General features: G+C 42.4%; 1 protein-coding gene across 1 annotated transcript in view; it reads right to left on the bottom strand.

Moving 5' to 3' along the window:
• The window catches only part of ntn1a (netrin 1a), a 53,584-nt gene extending 44,686 nt beyond the window's left edge, over positions 1-8,898 (bottom strand). Inside the window, exons 1-2 of the mRNA XM_079159837.1 lie at positions 8,793-8,898; positions 7,516-8,573 (exon numbers count right to left, since the gene is read on the bottom strand). Of these exons, the coding sequence (XP_079015963.1) occupies positions 7,516-8,539 (1,024 nt within the window). The 5' untranslated portion in view covers positions 8,540-8,573; positions 8,793-8,898. The remainder of the gene's footprint in view (positions 1-7,515; positions 8,574-8,792) is intronic.
• Between the last annotated feature and the right edge of the window lie 5,791 nt (positions 8,899-14,689).

Here is a 14,689-nt window from a genome sequence, read left to right as displayed (position 1 = left end):
TAAGGCGACCGGCTACGATCGAGCTCTCGGCGCTGTCAAAGAGTCCAATAAAAATAATGAAGCAGCTGTCATCGCTGTAAAGAAAACCCACTTCATGTCTGTGGTTTTGAAAAAGATTAATCAGATTGTTGAAAATCTTTAGTGTGCAGTACGCCCAGATTTCTCTCTTGAGAATGTACCTGACAGCGTAAAAACATAGTACGGAAGTGTGTGTATATGAGCGACTTCTGCAGAGTGCAACTAATATTAGAGGAGTGCTGTGTTTGAAGGATGGAAAGAGGAGGAAAAGATCCGTTTGGATCTCATCGGCCGGACCAATTATCACCAGCTGCTGCTGGAAGAGTGAACCCGCAGATCGGATGGAAACATTTTGAATGCAAGACACACACAGAGAGTATGTTTTCACCCGTGCAGCGATATTTCTGATCATAAGTAGGAGAATGATGATGATGATGATGATGATGATAGGGACAATCTGAGTTCCTGGCCTGGCTGGATGTTGTGATAAACCAGCCACAGTCCTCGGTGAGTTCAAGCACCAGCGAGGGCGACAAGAGGAAGTGAATGCAGGCCAGAAGCCAACGGAGTAACACAACATGGCTTCCGACCAAACCGTTTCTCAAAAGTAAGGTTGAGGTTCCATTCCCGGTACGAGCTCCGCACACTCACTCACACTGGCTAAAAATGCGTACTCCCACCGTGAGCGGGATCTGTGCTGCATTATGTGTTGTAGCCAAAGCAATGAAACCACAACCGTTGAAATGTTCACTTTTCCCAGAGGACCCTGAATTCAACGACAGACACACAGACTTGGAAATTTCAGAACAGATTTAGTCTTTTCTGACAAGTGAACACATTCTATCACCCCAAGCAGTGCGACCGGAGCTTTGTCAAAGGCCGTAAAATGGATTGTAATGAAACTGATCTTTTTCCACTTAAGACTACGCCACACAACACGCAGATAGCTCTAGTAACACACAGTTACTACAGATGTGTTTTGGATATAGTTTTATGAATGGTGGCAGCCTTCCTTGTGTTTCTCTCTCGGCACAAACAGACACAAACGCTTTCTAATTACCGTTTTGTGTGTTGTCTTGATCTGAATGTTGTCCTCAGACAGACTTTTTGATACAAACCTATTTCCACTCTTCAAAGGCCTGTCAGAATTTATTATCTGCAATCAAAATGGTATTGTTTCTCAAACAGGCCTCATGACAAGCAACAACTAGCTCCAAAATTCCAGCTCTGAAGGGCTGCTGGCAAACACTGACATTAATAGCTTCAAGATCCTCCATGCTTCAACATACGCAGCAGCATCAGCGTTATTTGTCACATCTATTGCTTCATTTGAGCCTAACGTTTTGCGAATTATAAATTATCTCACTCATGGGATTGTATGGTCTCTGGTTACTCAAGTGCTCAAAGTAGCAGCTTTATAAAAATCCTTTGATGGTAATGGCTTTATTTCATCATCATTATTGTTTCATACAAATACTTTGTGAAATGCTTCTGGAGCCAGACGTCAGAATTATCCCTAAAAAACTAAATGGATCTACTGTTTTCTTCTTTTGACCCAGGCCTGGTGACTATTTTTGGCCCAAAAAGGATGGTTGAAGAGCCAGGAACAGAATGTATCTCCTGTCACCAAACATGCTGTTAAATCTATTTTCAGATCACAAGTTAAAAAACACACTGAAACATTGGCACATTTCAAATACACCACCTGACCTCACCCTACGGCAAAAACATGATGCATGAATCCACAATCGAATAGAGCTGCAGCACCGCATCTATCTCACATTCTATCCTTTTATCAATACTTCTAATCAGTGTAGGCTGTGTACCATTACATCAGTCAGGCTACAGCACTGTGGCAGCCTTCAACAGCTGTCTTCTGAACTTCCAGTTCCATACATTTAAAATGCAACTACCTTTTAAAAATACCTGGCATACATTATCAGGCCTCTCACTTTAACCCCCAATGGACACACACACTTGCAGAAAAAATACGGTACACTCCCAGTTTATATACTCAACTGGAGCACAGACCCTTTAACAGCCGACATCATGATCATGTCACAGTGTTAGCTGGAAAGACTTTTGCAATCAAAAAAACTCGTTAGAGAAAATGATCCAAACAAAGTTGCCGCTAATCTGGCGATAACAATGTGCTTTCCTACAGACAAGAGTGTCTAGACGAAGCATTCATTTGTCAAATTTGACTTGTTTAGCAGCTGGCTAGTTAGCTAGCTAACTTGCTAATTCCATCATGCTTTCATGCTGCACTGGTTAGAGAAAATATGCCCAGCGACTTTGCTGGATCTAACGGTCCCTCTGCCTCACTCCTCACCGCTGGGAAACTGCTTCGCTGGGAGGAGAGCAGGCGGGGGCTCCAGAGACTAGCTAGCTAACTAGCCAGCTCTGGAGAAGGACGAGCTAGCTAGTTAACCAGCCAGCCATCCTTTCCAGAGCTTGTGCCTGCTGTCCTCCCAGCAAAGTATAGGCTGCCAGCAGAGTCTCCTCTGCTCGCAAAACATGCTGCAGGAAGTTTGTCATTATTGCTGACTTCCCACGGCGTTTGTGTGTGTGTGTGTGTGTATCTTTTCTGTCTATTTTTGTGTTTGGTTACAGCTACTTGATATACCGTACAGTCAGGCTTGCTTACAGTGCTGGCTCAGTGGCCATGTTTCTGTCTGTCTGAGAGATACAACAGGCCTCAAAATCTAAAGCAGAGGGTTGAGCCGGTCGCCTGGACCATGAGCGACTTATTTTTACAGCGGTTTACAAAACGAGCCATAAACACAGATAAGAGCTCCGGCAAAAGAGATTCTTGAAGAGAGAGGCCATTCCCCCCTGTTTGAACTAGCGGCTTCAGACCTGAAGGAAACTGTGTTTGTGTGTGTGTGTGTGTGTGTGTGTGCGTGTGTGTATGTGTGCATGCCTACATGAAGGTAGAAAGAGGTGAGTTCTGACTGAAGAAGCAGAGGTGAAGACTAGTAGAGGACAGTGCAAAGTGCAAAGCTACTCTGTCAGTTTATTCCCAGCTTTGTTTGCTACGAGCGGGACTAACGACGCATCCCGCCGGCACCTTTGAAGATGAAGGATGCCGGTTTCATAAAGGTACGCGGCGAGCTGATCAAACATTAACCAGACCTTCAGTCATGTCTGAGAAGGTAGCGAACGAACATGACGGCAAAGGAGACGTCTGAAGGAAAAACATCTTTTGTTCCTCAACTGACTTGATGCATTTGAAGTGAAAAGCATCGCTTCTATGTGCAAACAAAGGTGGAATGATACGTGTCTGACTGGTATCATTTTTACTGGTGGAATGGTTTACAGTTTATCCAATACGTGCAGGACGACTGTAAACACCTCACCTAAGTAAGCAACATTGATCTCAATGGTAGAATCCACTCTATAATATTTTAACACAGTCAGATATCAATAGTCTGTAATATTTGATGGTTTTTTAACATCTTTGATGGTTTATTTCTTACAACTTTTGATCCATTGTACATTGGGACATCTCTATTATCAGGGCAGCTATTGTTTAATACACAAGCACAAAATGCTTCTATGCTGCATTCCTTCATCTATGAGAGTTGGTGCACAAATATTTACAAAAAGCTCTTTCTTTTTGATTCTGTCAGAAAAAAAACTGTACTAAATCCAGAAATTGATTGTTTCCGATAGCGTTACCTTTCTGTTATCAAACTCCTCTGTCGCTGTTTCTGGGATTATCTGAGACCTCGTTAAGGTTTTGGGCAGCCATCCATGGAAGTTAGGAAAACACACCGGCAAACATCAGTATGCGCACAGCTGTTTGTAAGTGTTTACTTATGTTCGCTCCAACATTTTGGTGGAGTTAATACTCGCATCTAGTTTAAGGCACTCAGAGGACCTGTTCAAGAATTTTTTTATGTAAGAATCTTTTTTTCTTTTTTACCCCTGATGGTTTCAAGTTGAAAGCGAGCTCACATATCACAACATAAAAACAACTTTAAAGTACTTTTTTTTTTAAAGCGGTTGTGGCTTTTAAACTCAATTATTTCAATGGGTATCAAATCAACCATGTCAACTTGTCGACACCACGCGTTTGCTCCTGTCAGTCAGATGCCTCTGAGCAGCACCTGGGAACATTTGAGGGTGATTTATGCAGTTCAGATTTGGATATAACGAGGCGAAGAAGAAGAAAAAAAGGCAGCAGCTCCGTTCAAATCACCCAGCTAATGCTGGGCTTTAGGAAACTGATCGTGTGCAAACAGGCGTAAATCGCAGCTAGGATAGAGAGAATCTCCTCCAAGTCACTGATATGTTACAATATCTATGCAGAAAGAAGAACAGTTTCTTCATTTCCCAGCAGCCTTTATATTCTTATTGACCCAATAAGGGGCGCCTGGAAAAAAAAGAAAAAGGAATTTGTGAACAGGCCATGGAAATGTCACTCTACCTCCCCTTTATTTCCCGGTTCCTCTCCCTCACACATTTTTCTTAAATCTGTCTCTTCCATTTTCACTATTGTCGTCCTGCTCCACCTCCTTCTGTCTCTGCTTCTCTCTGTGGTTCAGTCGCCTCATTCTGCATACCTTCAAGCTGTTTTTTTTCTAATCTGCCTGAATTATTCATAACACCTTCTCCTTTCTTTAAACTCAAAATCTTAAATAAACTGCACAAACTTAATTAGAAAGTTGAAATGCTGAAAATGAACAGTTTGCACTCCTCCGGTTGCTGCAAACCCAGATGAACACGTCTAAACTGAGATTGAAGCGTGTCCCCGTCGTGACTGCGGTATTACTGAACCCATTGCATTAGAAGCTGCATCTCCTTCTGCGATGAGTCAATAACCCAAATGGATGGAGGCGCACACTCAGGAGCGTCCTCTAAGATCCTGATGGAAGTAATCAGCAAAGTGCCCTCCAGGAGAAACACAGAGACCGACCTTTGTGTTTTTGTGTCTTTTTTTCTTTTATTTTGTAGTCAACAGTTTACATCAGTTCTGACACCACACGGTGCCAGACCTTTTTACTGCACACAGAAACACTTCTGTGCTTAACTAGAACCTCATGAGAGTCCAGAGACTCACGGTGCTGTCATTAAGGGGAGTGCAACAACAAACACTCTCTGATTTTCGGTGCGATCACAAACGTTGCCCAACTGAATACAGCCATCCCTCTAACACACCTCCTCCCGTTGTTCACTGCCTTCACAGAGGTGTGATTTCTCCCTCTCTTCAAGGTTCGAGAACACACTTGTTTCCTCAACCATGTCGAAGAACTAAATATCTTGCTGACAACGCGATGGATGCAATAATCGACAGGCTTTCATGGCTCGAGTGTGAAACGTATTATACACGATCTCGTCCTCTAAAAAAAAGAAAGTGTTGAGGATTGTTGACTGAAGGAAATGATTCATTTGCCTGAGTTTATTAGGAGTTGTGCCTAAACTAATTTTTGTTTTTCACGCATGTATTACTTTACATCGTGCAGATATTTAAAAGCTGGAAATTGAAAATCCTCCTTTTTATATTTGATGCATTTGAATGTTGCATTGCTGAGTGCTGAGATATTTGAGTGTCATCTGAATGCTAGGATTTTCACCGCGGCTGCGGTATAATGACTATAATGCCTATAATGTTATTATGCCAAATAATAATTTAAATGTTGTTTGCGTTGCTTGATTCTTAAATATATAAAGACATGGACTTTTTTTGATTTTAAAGTGACACATGTAAAACATGTAAAGTATAACTGATATTGAATTGAGTGCGTTGTTCACCTGACTGTAACTTGTAATTCAAGCAGTATAAACTCATTTCCATTTATTTATTTTACTCATCAAGTGCTATTTCAAGAGTCCAGGCAGAATGTGGATATTTCCACAAAACTGCGCCTGTTGATTTAGGAACATCTGCCAGCGAGAATGTGTCAGAGCTTTAGCAACGGACAACGGCAGCAAACAAAAAAACCTTTTAAACATCTGCTACGTGTCAAAGTGGCTGACATGTGCCGCGACCGTCAAGCAGTATAGAGTCTTATTTTTTCCCCACCGCAGACCTGCAGCACACTGGGGAATATAAAGGGATTCACTCTGCGATTTTAGTCTCTATCAGCAACATCTTTCTGCCTCTCCTTCAGTTTCTCGAGCCGTCCCTCCTCATCCTCACTGTACACCTCATCAGCAGGAGCCGGACCAACATCAAGTTACTGCCAGTCTTTCTTTCTAGTAACAATGGAATTAAACTCAGCGAAAACAACGACTAAAAAACCCAATTTCACTTGCAATAGGGCAACATAATTCAGCAATTTCATCAAACAATGTCTCATCATCTCAATACAGAACCTAAAATTGACAAAAACCTGGCCAGTATTCTGCAGTATCTACAACCTACAGGTTCATACATGTGTCTGTGCCAGGTTGTAATAAAACTACTGTAACCGATCAGTCAGCAGCTGACGAAACATGTTGGCTTGTCAGACAGCAGAACAGATAAGATCAGGAATCTGCTTCTTTTGTTGTTGTTGTTTTTACACCTGCTTTCTTCTAAGCATGGCAAACACTGTGTTATATGGGGGTATATTATATTTTCTCAGGTTGTTCTTCAGTGAATAATGTCAGTGATAATTAAGAGAATAACCAAATGGAAGTAATTCTCACTTTTTAATTTGTTTTAACTAAATGTATAACATAGAATGAAATTCAATAAAACTAGGGCCAATTTGCTTTTTTCAATGTAATAAGGAAAAAGATTTGATTATAATATCTTAGAATTTATACATTCGTAATACTAGATTTTTTTAAATTCTCAACTGCAACACCTGCCATTTTGATGCAGTATGTCGTATTGATTTTGATGCAAAAAAGAATGATGTGATAATTAAAAAAATCATTAATTAATTAATTAAAAAGCTTTGTTCAATTACCACTGCGGTGAGTTTGTTGCTGGATCCTTGAGATGAATTTAAAAAGGCATCGCTTTATCGCAACGGTGAGGTCGAGCATGTGAGAAATGTTCCTCTGGATGATTAGGCTCGGTGGTCCCGTGTGAGGTGGTTTAAAAGCCCCCATTGTGGCCTGCAGTGAGCTAAATGGACTTTCAAATTGCATTTCCACGTCGCATGCGACTTAAACACAATTGTATGCTCGTTGACGAACGCCACAATATCAGGAAAAATAAATGCGTTTGGCTTTGCTGCGGTTTTCTTTAAAGCATTGTTTGAATGAAGTTAAGCTGTAAAATTAGTCGTAAATGAAACGGTGATACAATCATTTTAATTAATATTTAAAAGACCATCAAACGCATCATTTTGTATGCCCAAAATTCACTTATTTGACATCTATTTATCTAATAATGCTCTTTTCCCCCCCTAATGCAATATTTCCACTGTAGGCCCAATCTTAAAATCACACCAGTCCGTCCAGCCACCACAAACACAACCCATCCCACACGTATAGACCCTGCACAGCATCAGAGACGCGCAGCCGCTCCGGGACGGAGCTCGGCGGGGTTGAACTTACCGACGCACTCGTTGGCCTCCCTGGCAGTGGCTCTCTGCCACGGTCTGTCGTAGTGGAAAGGCTTGCACCTGTCGCACTCCGGCCCGGCGGTGTTGTGCTTGCACTCGCACACCAGACTCCCGTCCCGGTCCTTTACGCACCGGGACGCGTGCCCGTTGCATTTGCACCTCCCGCCGACCTGCAGGTCCGACACGGCGTAGAAGTACGAGTCCCGCGCCAGCTCCGAGTCGTCCTCGTTCTCGTCGCCGAACGTGTGCAGCCGGCTAAAGATGACTTTGATGTCGGTGGCCGTCACCCAGTCCTGCAGCACCGGGGAGTTGTCGAAGTCGTGCGCCGACGGCCTGCCGTCCAGCGTGCTGAAGGCGATGAGCCCGCCGGTCAGCGGGTACATGTCGGTGTGCGAGTCCGTGCAGACCGCCTCCTGCTCGTTCTGCTTCGTGATCACGGCCCTGTTCGGCTTGATGTACATCTTCCTGCACTGCGTCGAGTAGAACTGAAAGGGCACCCAGGTTTTACCGTAGTCCATGGACTTGTAGATGACCATGGATTCGGGCCGCGGCGAGCAGAACTGCAGGCTCACGTAGGTGACCTCGAACTTCTTGCCGAGCGACAGAGTCAGCGTGACGTTCTGCGGGTACTGGACGAAGTTCTCCGACTGCCAGCAGGTGAGGTTGTGCGGGTTGTTGAGATCCGTCAGGTACGCCGGCGGGTGGTACTTCTTGGGGTCCGAGGCGTCGCAGGTGTGACAGTTCCTCGTCCTCTCATCTCCTTTCTCCGCCGCCGTCACCACGCAGTAACGGCCGGGCGCCTTGCCGCAGGTGCTGGACACCTTCACCTCCTTGCCGAAGGCGGAGTTGACGAAGTCCGGGATGCAGCGCCGCGGGTTGCCGTGCTCGTCGTAGCAAGGGTCCGGGGGAGAGGTCTGCGCCGCGAACAGGCTCACCCCGTAGCCGCCGAGGGCGCTCCGGCACGACAGGGACGCGGCGAGCAGCACAGTCAGCGCAATGTCCACAGCCCTTATCATGGTAGGTCCCTCGGTCCCCAAGTGTCTCTGCCGGCTGGGGGAGAAACGGGGGAAGCACCGAGCGTGAGGTTAGTGAGAGAGAGAGAGGGAGAGAGAGAGAGAGAGAGTTAAGTTTGGCGATGCAGCAAACACCCCCCCCCCCCCCCCCCCCCCCGCAAAAAAAACATGGGGGCAAGAATTTGACAATGATATCAAATTTACTTTACACGCATGCCAGTCTTTTTTGGCGAAATTTCTTTGAAGCTCACTTTACCTGAGAATGATTTAAAGAAGAAAAAAAAGAAAAAAGATGTGAGGCTACTTTTTGTCTGATGGGCTTCAATCACAACTTCTCCCGTTTTCTTGTTTTGTTTCTTCAACAAACAAAAAAATAATCTCCTGCGTAAAAAACAGAGGAGCGGCTGGATTTAAGAGTAGCTGGTGTCCTTATAGCAAGTCCCTCTCCTCCTGCCGTTCTTTTCACAATCTCTCTCTCGCTCTCCCCCCCCTCCCTCTCCCTCCCTCTCCCTGATTCTCTCTCTCTATCTCTCTCTCTCTCCCTCTCTCTCTCTCTCTCTCTCTCTCTCTCTCTCTCTCTCTCTCTCTCTCTCTCTCTCTCACACACACACACACACTCTCACTCTTTCGGATCGGATCTTGCTTGGCATAGCTCTTTGGTCAGCTCATCTCGAGGGGTGACACCGGGCGGAACAACGACATCCACTGGTCGCAGGGGATCGGACTCGCACGGAGACGCGAATCTCCGCAGAGGAAAGTGGGGAAAAAAACGAACACGGCTTTAATTCAGCGCGTGCCACACCTTCATCTGAACGATCACCTGGCTCGTGTGGTGAATTTTGTGGGATGTGCAGTAAAGAACAAAACTATTGCTATGTCTCTATAATGTATACTTATTACCGTTTTACGGATACTTATTGCAGTTTTCATAATACTGGCTTGAGGGTTCAATTTGTATTGTACCCTACTAGAAATATAATTATGGTACATTATTAGAAGGTCAAATTAAACGTTTTTTTCAAACCCATCACACACCATTTAGGATCACCACTTATATCAAATGAAGATTGTCCAGATAAAGGGAGTCCTTCAAAATAAAACATCTCAGACACTCACTTAATGTTGACGTTTGCTTGGTGTGATATCAGGTATTCCTTTTGATGACTGTGTAGCAGTTTTGTCTCCAGCATGACGTTGTACTCTCACTGAAAACCAAACCCCACCAGTGCTGGATCTGATCAGTTTACAGATACACGATGACACCCCAAAAAAGCTTCTACTTACATGCAAACGAGAGTGAAAAACAAAACGGCGTTATTTATTCGTTTGGTGGATACATCGCGCCTGTTCTGTGCCTCGCTCGTGCAGTCCGAGCCGGTGTCGCGTCGCTGGACCTGTTGAATGTTGGCATCAGGGGTAACAGCGCCATCTGGCGCCTGGAGAAAGAAACACCACTCCGGCCTCACACTGCAGCGAGCGGTGTCTGCTACTTCTCCCAGGCGGTGGAGGCATAACGCCGTTAGTTTAATGAGCACGAAGATGATTGGCTGCTGCAGGTCTGAACGGCAGATACCATAGCGATAGAGCAGACTGCTGCAAAACCAATACATTCAAGAATAATTTAGAACAATTTAGATCATTTGCAGTATCAAGAGATTATTATTATTATTGTTATTATTGTTAATAATAATATATTATATTTTTGAATATTCTTTTTCATAAACAAGCTATAGTGAGGGATCTCTATACATTCATTATTTCAAACCAAAAAAACACAACATGTACAATATTAATCATCAATGTTTTTGTATTGTGTTAGATGACAGCTACCTTTAATGTATTACATAAGAGTTATTAATGTGGTGTAATGTAATTGCTATATGGTATATATATATAATGTTTGCATGCAAAGAAAATACCTCTCACCAATTTCAATGTATTTCTCCAAAACAAAAGTGCATGTATACTAACTAACCTGTGTTAATGCTGAAGGCCTCCTCCATTTGTTTCTACGTCTCCTGCCGTTTTCTTTTTTCAATAAATCCTTCAGCCCCTCATATGCCTCTACATGTTTAAAGGACAGCCTAAAAAGGGGGGAAAGAGCAGTATTACATTGACAAGAACGGAGACAGAGCTACTGGCTTATGTGAGCTCACATTGTTGTATACATTTGTGATCATTAAATGACTTTGAATCACAACCAAATACATAAACTCATGTCAAATAATGGTCATTTTGGTCTTTATATTTCAATTAAATACATATTCTGTGTAAACAGGTCCTCTTCTATCTGCTAGATCTCTCTTTTTTTTAAATCCTGCAGCAGTGGTTCCTCATCTCTCTGAAGAGAATCCCATCCTCTTCTCTCGCAGTCGAGACAGCAGCGTTACTTTGTCAAAGGCCAGTTTCTTCGTCTCGAGGGGGACTTTGGATGCTGTAACAAAGAGATCATATTGAATTTCTCTAACAGTAATAAAAATAAAGTTCAATAAATGTTAATAATTGAACACTTCTATTACTCCTGAAGAACAATAGACATAATTGCAAAGGGTACAAAAGGGACTTAAATACACAGTATATGAGCAAAGATGTAAAAATACACACAATATATAGCTAGTGCATAAAATTGCATTTACCAGAATCCCATGGCCAAATGGGGAAGTTTTGATTAAGAACTGCATCTGCTGTATCAACAGCTTCTGTGTCTGGCACAAGGACGTTGTAGGCTGCAATTGCCTCCTCCAGTTTCCGTTTTTCCTTTGCAATAATGTCGCGTCTTCTTCTTCCTGTGAACATAAACTTTTAAATGTGTACAATGCCTTAATAATGCAGAACGATTTTTTTTAATTTACCACAAAAAAATCATTGTAACATACGTGCCCCTTCCATGTTGCGACGACTCCACTCCACCACTGTCCACTTGTGACAACAGTCACAATTAAATGTATTTAAGTCAATAAAGACACTACTAGCCAATAACTAGTAGTAATAACTGATAGAAATGGACGCATTTGCAGCTCCGGAAAAGACTCAACTGCCCTCTGAATATACGGGTGTATATGTATTTATACATGACATCAGTGCAAATTAACTCAATCTTGTGTTCTTTTCCAAGATCGTGTGTCGATAAAGTTTAACACCAGAATCTCACAGTGTGTCACAAAGACGGGGCGTCTTAAGTGGAATGACGAATCAGCAGGTTTTGTCAGCTGTGGTCATGTATTTGCTGAGTGAATTTTGCTGCACCATGTTGGAAAAAAACTTCTAAATGAATTAACATCGAACAACAACGGTGGTGACCGTCATTACTACATCTGACAAATTCAGAAGAACTGCAGTGATGAAGAGGAAGTTGTTCAGGTTGCCCTCACGCCTCCCGTGAAGACCTGTCATTGAGGATAATGATTCAGAAGCCCAAAAACATAGCCCTGTTTCTTTGTTCTTCTTTACAGACCGCGACAGAAAGAGAGAGACAGGATATCGGCCAGAGAGGGGAAGATAACTATTAGTTAGGACGTGATTAGATTAGGTTAAACACTTCTCCAATTTGGTTGGCAACATCACAAATCCTGTTTTCTATTTGATTCAGGCTCGCCACTGAAGCATACAAGTAAACATTAATAATAGGAGGGACTAGAGGCGAGTAACATTATTGAAATGAAGAATGCACAGACACAAACTTTCCTCAATCAGAATCAGGTTTTGAAACTCAATGGCTGAGGGACCATTCACAGGGCCGGAGAAGTGTTATTAACTCGTCCTATTAGATAAATAACTCTCGATCTAAGTGAGCGCATGTGTGGAAATATGGAACCATCTTAACTTGGCAGCATAGTCCACAGCAGATAAACATATCATTTACAGCCCCTTCTAGTTTATTCTGATGAAGATATTTTCTTCTGGACTACAGGAGGAACCTTGTTCATGGCCAGAGCACGTTATCAGTTTGTTGTCGACATCTTTTAACACTTTTAATGACCTTCCATTCATCTTTGCTAAAAACCTCTGAGGTCATGGCTGTACAATAGTCTGCTTGTATATGTGATATTATAACTGATAACTGATGACGAGCAGAAAAGGGAGCATGTCCAGGTCTTTGTCTTGTGTCATTTGTGTATACATTTACTGTTGCCTGGAAGCAACTGCATCAGCAGAAACAAATGGGCTCATAACAGTAACAACCAAGACACACCAGACAAACAGAGTCATGACTTGCTTTGATGATCTGTTGTGATGGAACTTCATATATTGTGTGAGTGCTGGAAACGTATTTTCTCTCTGATTACGTTTGAGTTTGACTTATTACAAATATGTTTAGAATCAACATATCTTTGCCGTTTGATTTTTTGATTTCCTACAATGCGCTCGAAAAATCGAATTTCTGTTACTCTTGAATGAGATAATTTAATTCCCGTATATATTTTGTATCTTCTGTGCATAATGCTAGCATTAAGCGTCTGTCATTGATGTGAGGAACTATTTGTTTATACTGTAACAGTAGTTTTTTTCACCTAAACTGTTACAATACATACAATTGCGTCAATGGGGATTCCCAAGTGACCTCATGCGTAATAAGGTCCATGGCCCCACGAGGGCCGTATAGGCCCCCCCCCCCCCCCCCCCCCCCCCCCCCCATGTCCCTTGTTTACTTCAGAACAAAGCCTTCCGAGTTATCTTCTAATAATTATTCGCTTTCACTGATGCTTTTATAGGCCAACTCATAGGAAGCAGGGGCTGCTCACTGTACCTTAAACGGTTCTCCTGCTACCATTTCATTTCCCACAAATCCATTGGACTAATTATTATGCTGGTCAATGGTTAATTAATCACAGGTGTTTTTTGGGGCATTTCATGTCCAATCATATACAGTATATTCTACGATCTCATGCCAGTGTTTGATATTTTTAGGATCTAGTGCGAGCTTGTGATCTCATTTGCAGCTTTTGAACTGTTTATCATCTGATGTGTTCGCACCGTAGACTGTTAATAATAACGTCCGCACTTTCTTTCTGCATAGATCACGACACCATCGCACTTTGCAGATTTGCTTTGCATGTTTAACTGGGAATATTGTCGTGTGCGACAGGAAGTACGTCACTTCACTTCGTCTTCCTCGTCGTCGCTTTTTTATGTACCAGACGATGCACGGCTCCACGAACCAGACAGAAGAGCGACCCCACGTGTGTCTACATTGAAAGAACATCTTCATTCTTAAAAATGTGTCAGGTTTGTTCGGAGATATTTTTAATTCTCCAGTTTTCAATTTCAACAATGTTAAAAGAGCTGTTACAAAGGTTTTTAATGCTTTTGTGAATGGTTGCAAGATTAATATGACTTACATCTGAAGCACACAATGTTTCTGAAGATGTGCTGTAAATTCACTCTTCAGTATATAATGAATGTGAACTCTATCAAGATCAAAGCCAAAGAAAAATAACAAAGAACACTTTTTAACAGTGTTCTTTTATTCATAAAATGTACATCAACAACAGCACTGTGTGTCAAGTTGTTTTAATCAGAAAGAAAATAATGAAGTCAAATAAATATTGAAAGTCTAAACGGGTTGTTTATGGGTTGATACCAATTCTTACACAGATTTAGTGCAACATTTAACCATTTTTGTACCTCTCCAAAATACAACATTAAGACAAACCTTGAGGATCTGACTTTGCATTTTTGATCTACCGATACATGTAAACTAAAGTAAATGATTAAAATCACAGTGTTGTTCATTCACATTATGGTGTGTTGTAAATAAGCTTTGACAAATGTTACTCTCCTGTCAGAAGTTGTGCAGAGCGACACAAGCTGAACTATACTGTCACTGTTTTGTATGGTTTGTCACCACATTTCCCTCACTTCATGAGAAGGGGAATTCATAGTCGCACTAATACATGAAATGTAAATGACAGGCAAAGCAGGAGGAGGAAGTAAGCCAGTGTTTCCCTGACACACACACACACACACACACACACACACACACACACACACAGAGAGAGAGAGAGAGAGAGAGAGAGAGAGAGAGAGAGAGAGAGAGAGAGAGAGAGAGAGAGAGAGAGAGAGAGAGAGAGAATAGCTGTAAAAGGTAAATTAGTGTTATTACGGTCTGTTAGGACTTGAAGTGTTTATTTTAAATGGATACAAATGACTGGA

The sequence above is a fragment of the Pholis gunnellus genome, assembly GCF_910591455.1.
Source record: "Pholis gunnellus genome assembly, chromosome: 5".
Taxonomy (NCBI): domain Eukaryota; kingdom Metazoa; phylum Chordata; class Actinopteri; order Perciformes; family Pholidae; genus Pholis; species Pholis gunnellus.
The sequence above is the reverse complement of the archived record's forward strand: the minus strand, read 5'-3'. Positions and strand labels throughout refer to the sequence as shown.